This window comes from Heterodontus francisci, chromosome 11 (assembly GCF_036365525.1).
Source record: "Heterodontus francisci isolate sHetFra1 chromosome 11, sHetFra1.hap1, whole genome shotgun sequence".
Taxonomy (NCBI): Eukaryota; Metazoa; Chordata; class Chondrichthyes; order Heterodontiformes; family Heterodontidae; genus Heterodontus; species Heterodontus francisci.
The window spans coordinates 113,184,248-113,203,829 of NC_090381.1; the positions used below are offsets into that span (position 1 = coordinate 113,184,248).

The 19,582-nt window shown below is 47.4% G+C and overlaps 2 protein-coding genes across 3 annotated transcripts in view; both read left to right on the plus strand.

Moving 5' to 3' along the window:
• dynlt2b (dynein light chain Tctex-type 2B) overlaps nucleotides 1–6,819 on the plus strand; it is a 30,021-nt gene extending 23,202 nt beyond the window's left edge. The window contains exons 4-5 of the mRNA XM_068041599.1: nucleotides 3,329–3,392; nucleotides 6,613–6,819. Coding sequence (XP_067897700.1) covers nucleotides 3,329–3,392; nucleotides 6,613–6,660 — 112 coding nt within the window. The 3' untranslated portion in view covers nucleotides 6,661–6,819. The remainder of the gene's footprint in view (nucleotides 1–3,328; nucleotides 3,393–6,612) is intronic.
• An 8,256-nt stretch (nucleotides 6,820–15,075) lies between these two features.
• The window catches only part of LOC137375475 (choline-phosphate cytidylyltransferase A-like), a 69,309-nt gene continuing 64,802 nt past the window's right edge, over nucleotides 15,076–19,582 (plus strand). Inside the window, exon 1 of one of the 2 annotated variants that reach the window (XM_068042773.1) lies at nucleotides 15,076–15,148. The gene's annotated coding sequence lies outside the window, so the exon portion shown is untranslated. The remainder of the gene's footprint in view (nucleotides 15,149–19,582) is intronic. The other variant, XM_068042775.1, reaches the window with a different exon arrangement.

The window sequence follows — 19,582 nt, forward strand, 5'->3', positions numbered from 1 at the left end:
ACTATAGTTCGAGTACTTTAGATGGGTCAGTTTTTGTCCAGTGTGTGCAGGAGGGTTTTCTGACACAGTATGTAGACAGGCCAACCAGGGGCGATGCCACATTGGATTTGGTACTGGGTAATGAACCCGGCCAGGTGTTAGATTTAGATGTAGGTGAGCACTTTGGTGATAGTGATCACAATTCGGTTAGGTTTACCTTAGCGATGGGCTCGGACAGGTATATACCGCAGGGCAAGAATTATAGCTGGGGGAAAGGAAATTATGATGCGATTAGGCAAGATTTAGGATGCGTAGGATGGGGAAGGAAACTGCAGGGGATGGGCACAATCGAAATGTGGAGCTTATTCAAGGAGCAGCTACTGCGTGTCCTTGATAAGTATGTACCTGTCAGGCAGGGAGGAAGTTGTCGAGCGAGGGAGCCGTGGTTTACTAAAGAAGTTGAAGTGCTTGTCAAGAGGAAGAAGAAGGCTTATGTTAGGATGAGACGTGAAGGCTCAGTTAGGGTGCTTGAGAGTTACAAGCTAGCCAGGAAGGATCTAAAGGGAGAACTAAGAAGAGCAAGGAGAGGACACAAGAAGTCATTGGCGGATAGGATCAAGGAAAACCCTAAGGCTTTCTATAGGTATATCAGGAATAAAAGAATGACTAGAGTTAGACTAGGGCCAATCAAGGATAGTCGTGGGAAGTTGTGTGTGGAATCAGAGGAGATAGGGGAAGCGTTAAATGAATATTTTTCGTCAGTATTTACAGTAGAGAAAGAAAATGTTGTCGAGAATACTGAGATTCAGACTACTAGGCTAGATGGGATTGAGGTTCACAAGGAGGAGGTGTTAGCAATTTTGGAAAGTGTGAAAATAGATAAGTCCCCTGGGCCAGATGGGATTTATCCTAGGATTCTCTGGGAAGCCAGGGAGGAGATTGCAGAGCCTTTGTCCTTGATCTTTATGTCGTCATTGTCGACAGGAATAGTGCCGGAAGACTGGAGGATAGCAAATGTTGTCCCCTTGTTCAAGAAGGGGAGTAGAGACAGCCCTGGTAATTATAGACCTGTGAGCCTTACTTCGGTTGTGGGTAAAATGTTGGAAAAGGTTGTAAGAGATAGGATTTATAATCATTTTGAAAAGAATAAGTTCATTAGCGATCGTCAGCACGGTTTTGTGAAGGGTCGGTCGTGCCTCACAAACCTTATTGAGTTTTTCGAGAAGGTGACCAAACAGGTGGATGAGGGTAAAGCAGTGGATGTGGTGTATATGGATTTCAGTAAGGCGTTTGATAAGGTTCCCCACGGTAGGCTATTGCAGAAAATACGGAAGTATGGGGTTGAAGGTGATTTAGAGCTTTGGATCAGAAATTGGCTAGCTGAAAGAAGACAGAGGGTGGTGGTTGATGGCAAATGTTCATCCTGGAGTTTAGTTACTAGTGGTGTACCACAAGGATCTGTTTTCGGGCCACTGCTGTTTGTCATTTTTATAAATGACCTGGATGAGGGTGTAGAAGGGTGGGTTAGTAAATTTGCGGATGACACGAAGGTCGGTGGAGTTGTGGATAGTGCCGAAGGATGTTGTAGGGTACAGAGGAACATAGATAGGCTGCAGAGCTGGGCTGAGAGATGGCAAATGGAGTTTAATGCGGAAAAGTGTGAGCTGATTCACTTTGGAAGGAGTAACAGGAATGCAGAGTACTGGGCTAATGGGAAGATTCTTGGTAGTGTAGATGAGTAGAGAGATCTTGGTGTCCAGGTACATAAATCCCTGAAAGTTGCTACCCAGGTTAATAGTGCTGTTAAGAAGGCATATGGTGTGTTAGCTTTTATTAGTAGGGGGATCGAGTTTCGGAGCCACGAGGTCATGCTGCAGCTGTACAAAACTCTGGTGAGGCCGCACCTGGAGTATTGCGTGCAGTTCTGGTCACCGCATTATAGGAAGGATGTGGAAGCTTTGGAAAGGGTGCAGAGGAGATTTACTAAGATGTTGCATGGTATGGAGGGAAGGTCTTATGAGGAAAGGCTGAGGGACTTGAGGTTGTTTTCGTTGGAGAGAAGGAGGAGGAGAGGTGACTTCATAGAGACATATAAGATAATCAGAGGGTTAGATAGGGTGGATAGTGAGAGTCTTTTTCCTCGGGTGGTGATGGCAAACACGAGGGGACATAGCTTTAAGTTGAGGGGTGATAGATATAGGACAGATGTCAGAGGTAGTTTCTTTACTCAGAGAGTAGTAGGGGCGTGGAACGCCCTGCCTGCAACAGTAGTAGACTCGCCAACTTTAAGGGCATTTAAGTGGTCATTGGATAGACATATGGATGAAAATGGAATAGTGTAGGTCAGATGGTTTCACAGGTCGGTGCAACATCGAGGGCCGAAGGGCCTGTACTGCGCTGTAATGTTCTAACTTCTAACAGCCAACTTTGTATCCATGCTCCCACTGACCCTTTTATTCCTTGGGCTTTGACTTTGCTGACAAGCCTTTGTGGCACTTTGTTAAAAGCTTTTTGCAAGTCCATGTACACCACATCAACTGAATTATTCTCATCTAAGAACTCAATCAAGTTAGTTAAATATGATTTGCATTTAACAACTCCGTGCTGGCTTTCCTTAATGTATCCACATTTTTTCCAAATGACTGTATGTCCTGGGTTATCATTTCTAAAAGCTATTCCACCATCAAGGTTAAAGTGACAGGCTTTACACCTTTTTTGAACAAGGGTGTAACATTAGCAATTTTGCAATTCTCCAGTCCTCTGGCACCACCCTATATCGAAGGAGGTTTGGAAGATTATGGCCAGTGCCTCCACAATTTCCTCCCTTACTTCCCTCAATGTCCTCGGATGCATCTCATCCGGTTCCGGTGACTTATTAACTTTAAGTACAGCCAGCCTTTCTAATACCTCCTCTTTATCAATTTTTAGCCCATCCAGTGTCTCATCTGTCTCACCTTTCACTGACTTTGGCAGCAAGTACTCATTTCATACCTCAGCTGTGCCCTCTGCTCCTTGCGTAGATCTCCCTTTTGGTTCCTCATTGGCCCACCCCTCCTTTTACTATTTTAATATTTATATACCTATAGAAGACTTTTGGATTCCCTTTTATGTTAGTTGCCAGTTTCTTCTTATACTCTTTGCATCGCATTTCCTTTTTCACTTCCCCTCTGAACTTTCTGTATTCGGCCTGGTTTTCACTTGTATTATCAACCTGACATCTGTCATACACACACTTTTTCTGTTTCAACTTACTCTGTATCTCTTTCATCCAGAGAGCTCTGGCTTTGTTTGTCCTGTATAAATGCAAGTTGTTATTACGACATATAAACAGGTCTTTATTTTCTTTCAGAATGGCTGCACGTTGTTTCTGGGATGCTGACACGGATAATTTTGCGCAGGAAGTGTATATGAATGTAAGTGTCGGTGATGCATTAATGGCGCGTATTGGGAATGTGTCTGAGAGAGAGGATTATCTCTAGACCAGGAATTGTTTTCCCTCTGCCTTGCTGTAGTGGGTCAACAGAATTTAAAAAAAATTTCTGCAAGCGTTCCTCTCTGCAGAAGATGCCCAAACATAGGCGTGTAGGAAATTGCTGGATGAGAAAGAGACCAAGGTCCATCTCGTTTATCTTGGTAGTCAACGATAATGGAGTTGTTGATATTAACAATCAATCTCTTATCAGTTAGTCTACAACATGGTGGGGATTAGAGCTCATGTTCTCTGGGCTGTGAGTTCAGGTTTCTGGATTACTAGTCCAGTAGCATAACCACTACATTACCATGCAGCTTCACATGTGACTGTCACCGGTGAATGGTGACAAGCTTGTCGACTGTGAGGGGGAACACAGCTGAACCCATTCCCCATCTCGCACTGATGTCTGTACACTTCTGGGAGTGGTTACCGAATAATGATTTGAAGCAGGAGCTTTCTCAGATTGTCCCCTTCCTTCACCTAGGGTTGATGAAGTGAGGGGCAGGAAAAATCTGAATCAGCCAACCCCCTAACCCCCCTATGATTCAGCTCCTCGGTGCTGTAAGCAAGTGAGGAAAGCAACAGCATGATAATTAACAGGGCCTCCAGCGCTGATGGACTGGAACTAAATGTTACTGGTATTGCTGTCCAGTATCTGGCTTGTCTGTTGCTGGTCCCAGTAGCATATGTCCTCAACTCTAGCTCAGAGTAATATACCTGTGAGTTCTACGATGCTTCTGCCTATCTCAAGTGTCAGTTGTGGATGTGTGTTAGTATTCATGGTCGATCCTTCTTTCACCTCAAGCTTCCAAATTCTCTACATTCTTGTCTCTGTTTTACTGATACTATTGCTGTTGGTGCTTCTCTCAATTCTCTTTTGTTATTCCTAAGCTTTAATTACACTGTCGTACACATTTGTCCTCTTCTGAAACCCTCCCTGTACTGAAATCAAGACCTGTTGCTCAATCTCTTTCTCTTTTTTGTTCTTTTCTTGGACCTCAGGTTATGGCACTCCTTAAGTGCATGGCTGTCCCCTTCTTCCTTCAACCTACCAACTTTTAAACCCAAGCCTGGCATCGTTTAGCCATTACTCCTTGACTATTTACAGCTACTTCACCTTCTTTCCATTACTTTAAACCTTGATGGCTGTTGACACACAGCTCTACCTCACCATCACCTCTCTCGACCCCTCCACTATCTCGCATTTGTCGCACACTTTTCCAACATCTAGTGCTGGATGACCAACTAAATACTGGGAAGACCAAAGCCATTCATTGTCTTTGGTCCTTGACACAAACACTGTTCCCTAGCTATTGACTCAATCCCTCTCCCGAGCAACTGTTTGAGGCTGAACCAGACTGTTTGCAACCTTGTGCTCCTACTTGACTCTGAGATGACCTTCCGACCACATATATGTGCCATCAATAAGACTGCCAATTTCCACCTCCGCAGTGTTGCTTGACCTTGTCTCTGCCTCAGCTCATTTTCTGTTGAAACAATCTTTCTTTGTTACCTCTAGACCTAACTATTCCAAGGCACTTCTGACTGGCCTCCCATTTTCCACCCTCTAAACTTGAGGTCATCTAAAACTCTGCTGCCTTTGTTCTAACTCGCACCAAGTCCTGTTCATACATCACCCCTTGTGCTCGCTAACCTACATTGGCTCCCAGTCTGACAATGCCTCGATTTAAATTCTCATCCTTGTTTTCAGACTCCTCCATGGCCTTGCCCCCTCCCTATCTCTGTAACCTCCTCCAGCCCTACAACCCTCTGAGATACTTGCATTCCTCCAATTCTGGCCTCTTGAGCATCCCCGATTTTAATTTTTTCACCATTGGTGGCCAGGCTTTCAACTGCCTGGGCCCGAAGCTCTGTAATTCCACCCCGCCCCCCCCAAAAGCTCTCTACCTCGCTCTCCGTCTTTAAGATGCTTTCTTAAAACCAAACTCTTTGACCGAGCTGTGTCCTAATATCCCCTTATGGTGTCAAATTTTGTTTGATAATGCTTCTGTGAAACCTCTTGGGACATTTTATTACATTAAAGATGCTATATAAGTGATCGCTGTTGGTGTCCTGCACTCTGATGCTCGGTGCTTCAATTCATTTTCTCAGTAAAAGATAATGGGATATGTTGAGGATTAAAAAAAAATAAACTAGACAATGGGATGTGAAATGCCGTAGTTTCTAAGACTCTGCTTGCTGCAATAGCAACAGATGTGAAGGTGAGAGACGGAAGTAATAAAGGACAAGGAAAGGAAGTGAAATGAGCACCAAGGAAAAGGCATGAATGAAGAAAAAGGAATACGCCATTGAACTAAAAAAAAATCACCTTTTGATAACCCTACTATCCACTGTCTTACCGTATTCATCAATCCCTTCTCTAGAAACACGTCCAATTGTCTGTTCATCACATCCACACTGTCTGCCTCAATGTCCTTCCCTGGTAACTCATTCCATAACTCGTATCCCCCTTTGGCTGAAATAGCTGTCCCTGACTCCCTTTTTCACTCCGAACTTTCTTGTTTTTAACCTTGTCAACAACTGTGTCAATTATCTCCATAATCTTTAAACTTCCTTTCTGACAGCTTGAAATCTCTTTCCCCCCAGAGTGAAAGTCCTCAATACCTGCAATTATCAGTTGCCTCTCCTGTGGTCAGTTGCCCAAAACTACTGCCCCAGATGCTTGAAAGAAAGATCTTGCGTTTATCTCGAGTCTTTCACAACTTCAGAATGTCCCAGAGAGCTTTACAATCAATGAAGTACTTTTTGAAATGTCGTTGCTGTTGTAATGTAGGAAACGGGGCAGTCAGTTTGCTCACAGTCAAGCTGCCACAAACAGCGATGTGATGTTGACCAGACAATCTGTTGGTTGAGGGATAAATATTGGCCAAGACACTTGAGGAACTCTCCTGATCTTTTTCGAAATAGTGCTGTGGGACCTTTTGCATCCTTTCCTGACAGGGCAGACGGGGCCTTGGTTTAACTTCTCATTTGAAAGACGGCGCCTCTGACAGTGCAGCACTCCTTTATATCCGATGCTGGGAGTGTCAGCTTGGATTATGTGGTCAAGCCTGACCAATGCCTTGTAGAGGAATAGTAATGACTGTGTTGAATAGGTAATATGCCTCAATTTCATATTAATCTGGTTTGTCTGCTTTCAGGAGAGCCTGTTCTGTGTTGCTGCTGCCTTTGGCTGTTACTACTATTAGCAGCCTTTAAGGATCTAACTGGAGCCAGCGCTGACATTAAATGTCTTTATGTGAATATGTTAAAGTTTTTGCATCTGTACAATAGATTTTATAGTAGAGTGCTGCGTGATGTAATAGCTCATGCCAAGAATAAAGAAATACACAATGATTTTGTTCAAATTGTTGTCCCTGATCATAATATATACTCCGCAGAAAGTTTGTGCAGAAAATGCTGGAAAATATGCAGCATGTCTGTCGGCATCTGAAAAAACAAGAGAGGTTAACAGTTCTGGCGTCGATGCCTCTTCAGAATTGGAAACTGTCGTCCAGTGCCAGTGATGATAGAGGCTACACACCCAAACCATTTGTGTGTGTGTTGATGCCATCCAGGGATGGGCCATCAAGCGCACTGGAAAATGCTTTTTTTAATCTCTGTTTACGCAAAACAAAATGTCCTGACTCATTCAGTTCTGGTCACTGCACCTCAGGAAGGATATATTGACCTTGAAGTGGGTGCAGCACAGATTGGTACATCAATTAGATGACTCCTCGAGGGAATACAAACTTAAATTTATGCAACCAGTCCTCACAATTTACCAGTTTAAACCTTGAACATTGTGTCACAAATGAAGGGACAAAGGCAATATGTACATAAAACAACTGAATAGGAGGTGGAACATGTGCAATTGCTGCAATGTGGAACGGAAGGTGGGGAGCATGTTGGAGGCTGGTTTAACTTGGTTACACTCCCTGTTGATCAACTTGGAAAGAAATCAATAGCAGACTGAAAGTATTAGAAGAATGGTAAGGGAACTTGTCGAGAAGAATCAAATAACAAAGGCTGGGGAACTATTGAGTGGTCATATAGAATTTCTCAGTTATGTACAGGATACTGTATTGGTTGCTGCTGTGTGGGATCATTGTGACTCGTAAATAGAAATTGGCCTGGATTTTGCAGTTGTAATGACAGCTGAACTGTCAGCGTTCACCGTCACTGCAATTGTGAAATTGACAGCAACTTCTGCCGTCTGCACATATGTCGTTAAACGTGGATAATCCAGAAGTTGCTGTCAATGATTCCCTGCTCCTCCATAGGCTACGCTGTTGAAATCCCTGCAGACGATAATCTTTAGAAATCACTGAACTGATGAGAATTTCCCTTTTCTGCTGTGATATTGCTATTAAAAACTGTTTTAACAAAAAGCCTTGTTAATGGGGTGTAACTAGGGTTTTAACGATATACTAAGTCATAACTACTGCTGAACAAAATCTCTGGAAAACTAATTTTATATTTGTGTAATGTCCATTTTTCCATTTATGGTTCCATCCTTTTTAATTTTCTTTTTAAGTTTAACATTTCAGCTGCTGGTGTGTATTTCTCAATCTTTATTTCACTCTGAAAAATCTATAAAAAGTATAATCTTTAACTTCCTAGTTTTCTGTCTGTGGGAATACTTCAATGTGCTTGGCTATTTACCCTGCTTAATGGCATTACTGTTGCTGCATACCTGGCAATCCCCTTGGTGCCAGAGTCAAATTAACATTGGGAAGTGTGAAATCCATGCCACAGAAATCACTGGATATTTGTGGGCAGCTTTCTTCGAGATCAGTAGCGAATACCATCATTTTGCCACTGACTGCAAAATCCGATCCTGCATGTGGAACTCCTGAACCTGCCTAAACAAGTAGTGAATATCATTCTCATAAGCTCTGGGTGAACATGGCTTTTGTAAAATAATAACATGAATGAGGCAGGAAGATTTCCTTAAGAAACTTTTAGAATTTCACTATAAGTAATAATCAGAAGAACTTTTGGCTGTGTTTGACATAAACTCCTACATCTAGAAATTACTGTTAACATTGAAATGCTCACACTTATATAGAAACTTTCATGTCCTCAGGATGTCTCAAAGCTCTTTACAAACAATGAAGTACTTTTGAAGTGTAGACACTGTTATGTCAGCAACACAGCAACCAATGTGCACACAACAAACTTCCGCAAACAGCAATAAGCGAATCTGTTTGTGATGTCTGTTGAGGGATAAATACTGGCTCAGGACAACAGGGAGAACCCCCCCTGCTCTATTTTGAAAAGTGCCTAGGAACCTTTTATGCCCACCTGGTTTAACATTTCATCTGAAAGGCAACCACTTCGACTCCCTCAGTACTGGCACTGGAGTGGCAGCCAAGATTGAGTACTCAAGTATTGGCGGAGAAATATCATGAGGTGTCAGCTTTGTGACTCAATGGTAACACTCTGGCCTCTGAGTCAGAGGTTGTATAAAATCCAAGCTGACACACAAGTGCTGCACGTCAGAGGTGCTGCCTTTTGGATGAAGTGTTAAACCAAGGCCCAGTCTGTCCCCTCAGGCTGCAAAAGATCTTGTGGCTCTTTTGAGAAGAACGAGAGTTCTCCCCAGTGTCTTGGTCAACATTTTAAACAAATAATCTGGTCATTTATTCAATTGCTGTTTGTCGGATCTTGCTGCACACAAACTGACTGCCATGTTTCCTACATTACAAAAGTGACTACACTTCAAAATTACTCTAGTTGCAAAGCGTTTTTGGATGTCTTGAGGTTGGGAAAGGCACTATATAAATGCAAGTATTTCTGTTTTTCTTTTGAAGTTGTGCCATCAATCCTCTTAAAATAACTGGGATGCCAGATGCATGTGGTATTTGGGTACCAATATAGTCAGCCCATAATTTGTAGGCTATCGCTTATCTACATAATAGTCACTGTTCTTCAAAGCAATTTGTTGCAAGGGAAGTGCTTTTGAAACATTTTCAGGATGTGATGAGGTGGTACTGTATTAATGTAGCAGCCAGAGAAAATCTTCCACCCTAGAACTTCAAAAGTGAATGTAGCCTCTCACTTTGTTCTCATCCCAGCATGAATGAATGGGCAACAACTGAAAATCTCTTAATTGGTAGGCACGCCTTGCAGCATCTAATAATATATTGCTATGTATAATATCAAGTTGGTTTTAAGATTGCAAGCTTCCAGTAGAACAGAGACTGTAATCTGACCAAACCCCACAGTGCAAGAGATCAGACAGATAAGTAGATAAGGGAAACTAGCCAGATGCCCGAGCTCATCATTATCGCCTTCCCAGCATATGACTGCGTTTGCAATCACTCCCCAACCTCACTCACTCTATCTGAAGAAGGGTTTCTTGTGGGCACCACACTTTGGGAAGAGCGTGAAGGCTTTGGAGAGAGTACAGAAGAGATTTATTAGAATGGTTCCAGGGCTGAGGGATTAGTTACATGGCTAGACTGGAGAAACTGATGTTGTCCCTCTTAGAGTAGAGAAAGCTAAGAGGGATTTGACAGAGGTGTTTAAAATCATGAAGTGTTCAGATAGAGTAAATAAAGAGAAACTGTTTCAATGGGTTGATAACCAGAGGGTAGAGAGTTAAGGTGATTGGCAAAAGAGCCCCAGGCGACATGAGGAAAAATGTTTTTATGTAATGAGTGATCAGGATTTGGATAATGAGGAAGAAAGCTGTAAACTGCAGGAAGACATCAATAGACTGGTCAGTTGGGCAGGAAAGTGGCAAGTGGAAATCATTCTGGAGAATTGTGAGGTATTGCATTTGGGGAGGACAAACAAGGCAAGGGAATAACCAATATAAATGGTAGGTTTCTGAGAAGTGTAGAGGAACAGAGGGACTATGGAGTGCATGCTCCCAGTGCTGGAATTGATTATTAAGAAAGCCTTAACAATGCACTTAGAAAATCATAGTATGATCAGGCAAAGTCAGCATGGTTTTACGAAAGTCTTTTGAAGCTGTAACCAGTCGGATAGATAAAGGGGAAGCAGCAGATGTAGTACACCTGGATTTCCAAAAGGCATTTGATAAGGCACCGCACAAAAGGTTAATACGAACATATGAAATAGGAGCAGAAGTGGGCCATTCGGCCCCTCCAGCCTGCTCCACCATTCAATACGATCATGGCTGATCTGTTTGTGTCTTGAATTCCACACTCCCATCTACCCCCGACGACCCTCATTTCCCTAGCCTAACAAGAATCTATCTACCTCTGCCTTAAAAATATTCAATGACCTCGCCTCTACCACCTTCTGAGGCAGAGAGTTCCAAAGTCGCACAATCCTCAGAGAGAAAACATTTCTCCTCATCTCTGTCCTAATTTTAAAACAGTGCCTCTAGTTCTGGATTCATCCACAAGAGGAAACATCCTTTCCACATCCACCCTGTCAAGACTGTTCAGGATCTTATATTCTTCAATCAAGTCTCCCCTCACTCTTCTAAACTCCAGTGAAAACAAGCCCAGTCTGTCCAACCTTTCCTCAAAAGATAACCCACTCATTCCAGGTATCAATCTAGTAAAGCTCCTCTGAACTGCCTCCAATGCATTTCCATCCTTCCTTAAATAAGGAGACCAAAACTGCGCACAATATTCGAGATGTGGTCTCACCAATGCCATGTATAATGGAAGCATAACATCCTTACTTTTATTTTCATTTCCTCTCATGGCGCAGTGGTTAGCACTGCGGCCTCACAGCTCCAGTGACCTGGGTTCGATTCTGGGTACTGCCTGTGTGGAGTTTTCAAGTTCTCCCTGTGACCTCGTGGGTTTTCGTCGGGTGCTCTGGTTTCCTCCCACAGCCAAAGACTTGCAGGTTGATAGGTAAATTGGCCATTATAAGTTGCCCCTCGTCTAGGTAGGTGGTAGGGGAATTGAGGGAAGGTGGGGATGTGAGAGGGTAATGAGATTAATGTTGGATTAGTATAAATGGGTGGTTGATGGTCGGCACAGACTCGGTGGGCCGTAGGGCCTGTTTCAGTGCTGTATCTCTAAATAAATAAAGGAATGAAGGATAGCATTCCATTCGCCTTTATTATTTGCTGTACTTGCATACTAACTTTTTGTGACTCATGCACTAGAACACCTAGATCCCTCTGCACCTCGGAATTCTGCAGTCGTTCTCCGTTTAAGTAATACTCTGCTTTTTTATTCTTCCTGCCAAAGTGAAGAACTTCACATTTTCCCACATTATACCCCATCTGTCAGGTTTTTGCCCGCTCAAGGTAAGGGCTCATGGAATTGGGGATAATATATTAGCATGGATGGAGGATTGGTTAATGGACAGGAAGCAAACAGTAGGCATAAATGGGGCATTTTCAAGTTGGCAGGCTGTGACTAGTGGTTTGTTGCAAGGATGAGTGCTGGGGCCTCAGCTATTTACAATCTATGTTAATGTCTTAGACAAAGAGACTGAAACTAATTGTTGTTGATACAAAGCTTGGTGGAAATGCAAGCTGTGAGGAGGACACAGAGGCTGCAAAGAGACAGGTTAAGTGAGTGGGCAACAAGGTTGCAGATGAGTATAACGTGGAGATGTTTGAGGCTATTCACTTTGGTCATAAAAATAGAAGTAAATATTTTTTAAAAGGCATGAAACTTGTAAATGTTGATGTTCAGAGAGATTTGGGCATGCCCGAACAAGGAATACAGAAAGTCAGCAGGCAGGTACAGAAAGCAGTTAGGAAGGCAAATGGCATGTTGGCCTTTATTGCAAGAGGATTGGAGTACAGGAATAAAGAAGTCTTGCTACTATTGTAAAGGGCTTTGGTGAGACCTGAATATTGTGTGCAGTTTCGGTCTCCATATTTAAGGAAGGATGTACTTGTATTGGAGGCAGTAGAGTGAAGGTTCACTAGATTGGTCCCTGGGATGAGAGGGTTGTCTTATGATGAAAGGCTGAGTATATAGGGCCTATATTCTCTGGAGTTTAAAAGAATGAAAGGCATTCACATTGAAACGTACAAGATTCTGAAGGGGCTGGATAGGGTAGACACTGAGAGGTTGTTTCCCCTGGCTGAGGAATCTAAAACACAGGGGCACAGTCTCAGGAAAAGGGACTTAGGACTGAGATGAGAAGAAATTTCTTCATTCAGAGGCCTGTGAATCTTTGGAATTCTCTACCCCAGAGGCTAATGGATGTGCCATCAATGAATATATTTAAGACTGGGATAGAAAGATTTTTGACTCAGAGAATCAAGGGATATGGGGAGTGGGTGGGCAAGTGGAATTGAAGCCCAAGATCAACCATGATCATATTGAATGGCGGAGCAGGTTTGACAGCAGGTATGGTCTACTCCTGCTCCTATTTCTTATGTTCTTCGCCCTGAAGGTAGCAGAAGAATAGATAAAGTGGACAAGAAGGCATACGGGATACTTTATTGGCCGAGGCAATGTGATTGACTCTCAACTGCCTGCTGAAATGGCCTAGCAAGCCACTCAGTTGTATCAAAACCACTACAAAAGAATATAGGAATAAAACTGTATGGACCACTCAGCTTCGACCTAGCCACCAGATTTGGACACGCTCCCTACCTCAGAACACTGGGTGTATCTTCACCACACGGACTGCAGCAGTTCAAGAAGACGGCTCACCACCAACTTCGCAAGGACAATTCGGGATGGGCAATAAATGCTGGCCTTGCCAGTGAGACCCAGATCCCATGAATGAATAAATAACTAAAAAAAAAACAATAGATTTCCAAAGGGAATTGGATGAATACTTGAAGGAGAGAAGTTGCAGGAATATAGGGGAAAGAGTAGAGAGGTGGGACTAACTGAATTACTCTTTGAAAAAGCAGTCGAAAACTCACTGGACCGAATGGACCCCTTCAGTGCTGGACTATTCTATGATTCTTCATAGCAGTCCTGCAGTCATGGTTTAACTTAAAATATCACTCAGGATTAACCTTTCTGTTCCAATTATGTTTTGTGTGTATGTACTAAACTTAGTTATTTCTCCAGCAAATTCTGGACCATTATGAAGTTACTCTCTCAATGTTTAAGTTCTAGCCATTAATTAAAATGCTCCTATTAAAATCTTACTAGCAGTTTCCAAAGGGATGGCCCTTTCATACGATGCTCCTCCTAATCTGTAATTTCTTTAAAAAAACATCCATATTGGAGCGAGTCGCCCTTCAGGCCAAACAGCATGTGCTTGTGTCCTGATCACTGAGAGACGGAGTCAACTCATTAGCCCCAGTGTTGGAGCGCCTTTGGGATAAGATCCCGATCCTGGAGGAGGCAAACAGGAGGAGGCCATTTGGCCCATTGTGCTTGGGTCGGCTCTTTGAAAGAGAGAGGTGACGCTTGATTCTTGCGGTGGAGGGGAAGAGATGCAGTGACTGGAGGAGTTTGTATCTGAGTGAGGGGTGCTGTGTTTTGGGCCGGGGGTTGGGGGGGGGTTGCGATCTGGTTAAGCTGCTGTGTCTGGTATGGGGCTGTGTGTGGGGAAGGAACTGTGTGGTAGAGGGGGAGGGGCTGTGGTAGCAGGTGGGGCGGAGATGAGAATGAGGTGGAGGAGAGGGCGGAACGGTCTGTGGGGGTCAGGCTGAGGGTGGGCCTGTGTGGGGGCGGGGCTGTAGAATGGGCGGGGCTGAAGGAGGATTGTGTGGGGGCGGGGCTGTGGGGGCGGGGCTGCAGAGGGGGTTGTGTGGGGGCGGGTCTGATTAGATTAGAGATACAGCACTGAAACAGGCCTTTCGGCCCACCGAGTCTGTGCCAACAATCAACCACCCATTTATACTAATCCTCTGTAGAATGGGCGGGGCTGAAGGAGGATTGTGTGGGGGAGGGGCTGTGTGGGGGCGGGGCTGTAGGAGGATTGTGTGGGGGCGGGGCTGTGGGGGCGGGGCTGCAGAGGGGGTTGTGTGGGGGCGGGTCTGATTAGATTAGAGATACAGCACTGAAACAGGCCTTTCGGCCCACCGAGTCTGTGCCAACCATCAACCACCCATTTATACTAATCCTCTGTAGAATGGGCGGGGCTGAAGGAGGATTGTGTGGGGGAGGGGCTGTGTGGGGGCGGGGCTGTAGGAGGATTGTGTGGGGGAGCGGCTGTGTGGGGGCGGGGCTGTAGGAGGATTGTGTGGGGGAGGGGCTGTGTGGGGGCGGGGCTGTAGGAGGATTGTGTGGGGGAGGGGCTGTGTGGGGGCGGGGCTGTAGGAGGATTGTGTGGGGGAGGGGCTGTGTGGGGGCGGGGCTGTAGGAGGATTGTGTGGGGGAGGGGCTGTGTGGGGGCGGGGCTGTAGGAGGATTGTGTGGGGGTGGGGCTGTGTGGGGGCGGGGCTGCAGAGGGGTTGTGTGGGGGCGGGTCTGTAGAATGGGTGGAGCTGAAGGAGGATTGTGTGGGGGCGGGGCTGTAGGAGGATTGTGTGGGGGAGGGGCTGTGTGGGGGCGGGGCTGTAGGGGATTGTGTGGGGACGGGGCTGTGTGGGGGCGGGGCTGTAGGGGATTGTGTGGGGGCTGGGCTGAGTGTGGGGGCGGGGCTATGTGTGGGCGGGGCCGCGTGTGAACGGGACTGCGTGTGGGCGGGGCTGTGTGTGTGAGAGATTCTGTCGCGCGGAACCATTGTTCAGGGCAAGGTTGTTCCGTGTGCGGAGCGTATCCGGTTCCGGCCGTGTGTGTCTCTGGCAATTGGGTCCGGAGAGTGACAGGCGGCGCCGAGAGAGAGAGGCAGGTGAGTGCGTGCGGCCCAACCGGGAGCCGGGAGGGATGCGGGAGCCGGGAGCCGGGAGCCGGGAGCCGGGAGCCGGGAGGGATGCAGGGGCCGGGAGCGATGATTATATTGATATTGTTAATGTTCCTGATCCACTCGATGAGCAGCAGCGACTCCGGGTTTAAATCTCCTCAACTTCCAGACAATCCTTTCAGTAAATTGTGTGGATTTTATATTTAACACTATCTGCTTAAACTCAGCTTAATATTATAATCAATGATTCTTTAAATGTTTAAATGACTGCAGCCCTTATTGGCCGTGGCTCAGGAAAACACACATCTGAGTTAGAACGTCGTGGGTTAAAGTCCTCATTCCACTGATAGGAGTAAAAAACCCAGGTTGACGCTCCAGGAGAGTGCTGAGGGAGTGCTGCACTGTCAGAGGGTCAGTACTGAGGGAGTGCTGCACTGTCGGAGGGTCAGTACTTGAGGGAGTGCAACACTGTCGGAGGGTCAGTACTGAGGGAGTGCAACACTGTCGGAGGGTCAGTACTGAGGGAGTGCTGCAGTGTCGGAGGGTCAGTACTGAGGGAGTGCTGCAGTGTCGGAGGGTCAGTACTTGAGGGAGTGCTGCACTGTCGGAGGGTCAGTACTGAGGGAGTGCTGCACTGTCAGAGGGTCAGTACTGAGGGAGTGCAACACTGTCGGAGGGTCAGTACTGAGGGAGTGCTGCACTGTCGGAGGGTCAGTACTGAGGGAGTGCTGCAGTGTCGGAGGGTCAGTACTTGAGGGAGTGCTGCAGTGTCGGAGGGTCAGTACTGAGGGAGTGCTGCAGTGTCGGAGGGTCAGTACTGAGGGAGTGCTGCACTGTCGGAGGGTCAGTACTTGAGGGAGTGCTGCAGTGTCGGAGGGTCAGTACTGAGGGAGTGCTGCAGTGTCGGAGGGTCAGTACTGAGGGAGTGCTGCACTGTCGGAGGGTCAGTACTGAGGGAGTGCTGCACTGTCGGAGGGTCAGTACTGAGGGAGTGCTGCACTGTCGGAGGGTCAGTACTGAGGGAGTGCTGCAGTGTCGGAGGGTCAGTACTGAGGGAGTGCTGCAGTGTCGGAGGGTCAGTACTGAGGGAGTGCTGCAGTGTCGGAGGGTCAGTACTGAGGGAGTGCTGCACTGTCAGAGGGTCAGAACTTGAGGGAGTGCTACACTGTCGGAGGGTCAGTACTGAGGCAGTGCTGCACTGTCGGAGGGTCAGTACTTGAGGGAGTGCTACACTGTCGGAGGGTCAGTACTGAGGGAGTGCTGCACTGTCAGAGGGTCAGTACTCAGGGAGTGCTGCACTGTCAGAGGGTCAGTACTGAGGGAGTGCAACACTGTCAGAGGGTCAGTACTGAGGGAGTGCTACACTGTCGGAGGGTCAGTACTGAGGGAGTGCTGCACTGTCGGAGGGTCAGTATTGAGGGAATGCTACACTGTCGGAGGGTCTGTACTGAGAGAGTGCAACACAGTCGGAGGGTCAGTACTGAGGGAGAGCTACACTGTCGGTGGGTCAGTACTGAGGGAGTGCAACACTGTCGGAGGGTCAGTACTGAGGGAGAGCTGCACTGTCAGACGTTCAGTACTGAGGGAGTGATGCACTGTCGGAGGGTCAGTACTGAGGGAGTGATGCACTGTCAGAGGGTCAGTACTGAGGGAGAGCTACACTGTCAGACGTTCAGTACTGAGGGAGTGATGCACTGTCGGAGGGTCAGTACTGAGGGAGTGATGCACTGTCGGAGGGTCAGTACTGAGGGAGTGATGCACTGTCGGAGGGTCAGTACTGACGGAGTGCAACACTGTCGGAGGGTCAGTACTGACGGAGTGCAACACTGTCGGAGGGTCAGTACTGACGGAGTGCAACACTGTCGGAGGGTCAGTACTGACGGAGTGCAACACTGTCGGAGGGTCAGTACTGACGGAGTGCAACACTGTCGGAGGGTCAGTACTGACGGAGTGCAACACTGTCGGAGGGTCAGTACTGACGGAGTGCAACACTGTCGGAGGGTCAGTACTGACGGAGTGCAACACTGTCGGAGGGTCAGTACTGACGGAGTGCAACACTGTCGGAGGGTCAGTACTGACGGAGTGCAACACTGTCGGAGGGTCAGTACTGACGGAGTGCAACACTGTCGGAGGGTCAGTACTGACGGAGTGCAACACTGTCGGAGGGTCAGTACTGACGGAGTGCAACACTGTCGGAGGGTCAGTACTGACGGAGTGCAACACTGTCGGAGGGTCAGTACTGACGGAGTGCAACACTGTCGGAGGGTCAGTACTGACGGAGTGCAACACTGTCGGAGGGTCAGTACTGACGGAGTGCAACACTGTCGGAGGGTCAGTACTGACGGAGTGCAACACTGTCGGAGGGTCAGTACTGACGGAGTGCAACACTGTCGGAGGGCCAGTACTGACGGAGTGCAACACTGTCGGAGGGCCAGTACTGACGGAGTGCAACACTGTCGGAGGGCCAGTACTGACGGAGTGCAACACTGTCGGAGGGCCAGTACTGACGGAGTGCAACACTGTCGGAGGGCCAGTACTGACGGAGTGCAACACTGTCGGAGGGCCAGTACTGACGGAGTGCAACACTGTCGGAGGGCCAGTACTGACGGAGTGCAACACTGTCGGAGGGCCAGTACTGACGGAGTGCAACACTGTCGGAGGGCCAGTACTGACGGAGTGCAACACTGTCGGAGGGCCAGTACTGACGGAGTGCAACACTGTCGGAGGGCCAGTACTGACGGAGTGCAACACTGTCGGAGGGCCAGTACTGACGGAGTGCAACACTGTCGGAGGGTCAGTACTGACGGAGTGCAACACTGTCGGAGGGTCAGTACTGACGGAGTGCAACACTGTCGGAGGGTCAGTACTGACGGAGTGCAACACTGTCGGAGGGTCAGTACTGACGGAGTGCAACACTGTCGGAGGGTCAGTACTGACGGAGTGCAACACTGTCGGAGGGTCAGTACTGACGGAGTGCAACACTGTCGGAGGGTCAGTACTGACGGAGTGCAACACTGTCGGAGGTCAGTACTGAGGGAGTGCAACACTGTCAGAGGGTCAGTACATGGAACATAGAACATAGAACAGTACAGCACAGTACAGGCCCTTCGGCCCACGATGTTGTGCCGAACCTTTAACCTACTCTGAGATCAAACTACCTTCATACCCTTCATTCTACTATCATCCATGTACCTATCCAAGAGTCGCTTAAATGTCCCTAATGTATCTGCTTTTACTACCACCGCTGGCAGTGCATTCCACGCACCCACCACTCTCTGCGTAAAGAACCCACCTCTGACATCTCCCCAAAGCCTTCCTCCAATCACCTTAAAATTATGCCCCCTGGTGATAGCCCTTTCTGCCCTGTGAAAAAGTCTCTGGCTATCCACTCTATCTATGCCTCTCATCATCTTGTACCCCTCTATCAAGTCACCTCTCATCCTTCTTCGTTCCAATGAGAAAAGCCCTAGCACCCTCAACCTTTCTTCGTAAGACATGCCCTCCAGTCCAGGCAGCATCTGGTAAATCTCCTCTGCACCCTCTCTAAAGCTTCCACATCCTTCCTATAAAGAGGCGACCAGAACTGAACACAACATTCCAAGTGTGGTCTAACCAGGGCCCCACAGAGCCGCAGCACAATCTCGTGGCTCCTAAACTCAATCCCCCTGTTAATGAAAGCCAACACACCATACGCCTTCTTAACAACCCTATCAACTTGGGTACTGAGGGAGTGGTGCACTGTCGGAGGGTCAGTACTGAGGGAGAGCTGTACTGTCGGAGGGTCAGTACTTAGGGAGTGCTGTACTGTCGGAGGGTCAGTATTGTGGGAATGCAACACAGTCGGAGGGTCAGTACTGAGGGAGAGCTACACTGTCGGTGGGTCAGTACTGAGGGAGCGCCGCACTGTCGGAGGGTCAGTACTGAGGGAGAGCCGCATTGTCGGAGGGTCAGTACTGAGGGAGTGCAGCACTGTCGGAGGGTCAGTACTGAGGGAGTGCAGCACTGTCGGAGGGTCAGTACTGAGGGAGTGCAGCACTGTCGGAGGGTCAGTACTGAGGGAGTGCTGCAGTGTCGGAGGGTCAGTACTGAGGGAGTGCTGCACTGTCGGAGGGTCAGTACTGAGGGAGAGCTGCACTGTCGGAGGATCAGTACTGAGGGAGTGCAACACTGTCGGAGGATCAGTACTGAGGGAGTGCAACACTGTCGGAGGGTCAGTATTGAGGGAATGCTACACTATCGGAGGGTCAGTACTGAGGGAATGCTACACTGTCGGAGGGTCAGTACTGAGAGAGTGCAACACAGTCGGAGGGTCAGTACTGAGGGAGAGCTACACTGTCGGGTCAGTACTGAGGAAGTGCAACACTGTCGGAGAGTCAGTACTGAGGGAGAGCTACACTGTCAGATGTTCAGTACTGAGGGAGT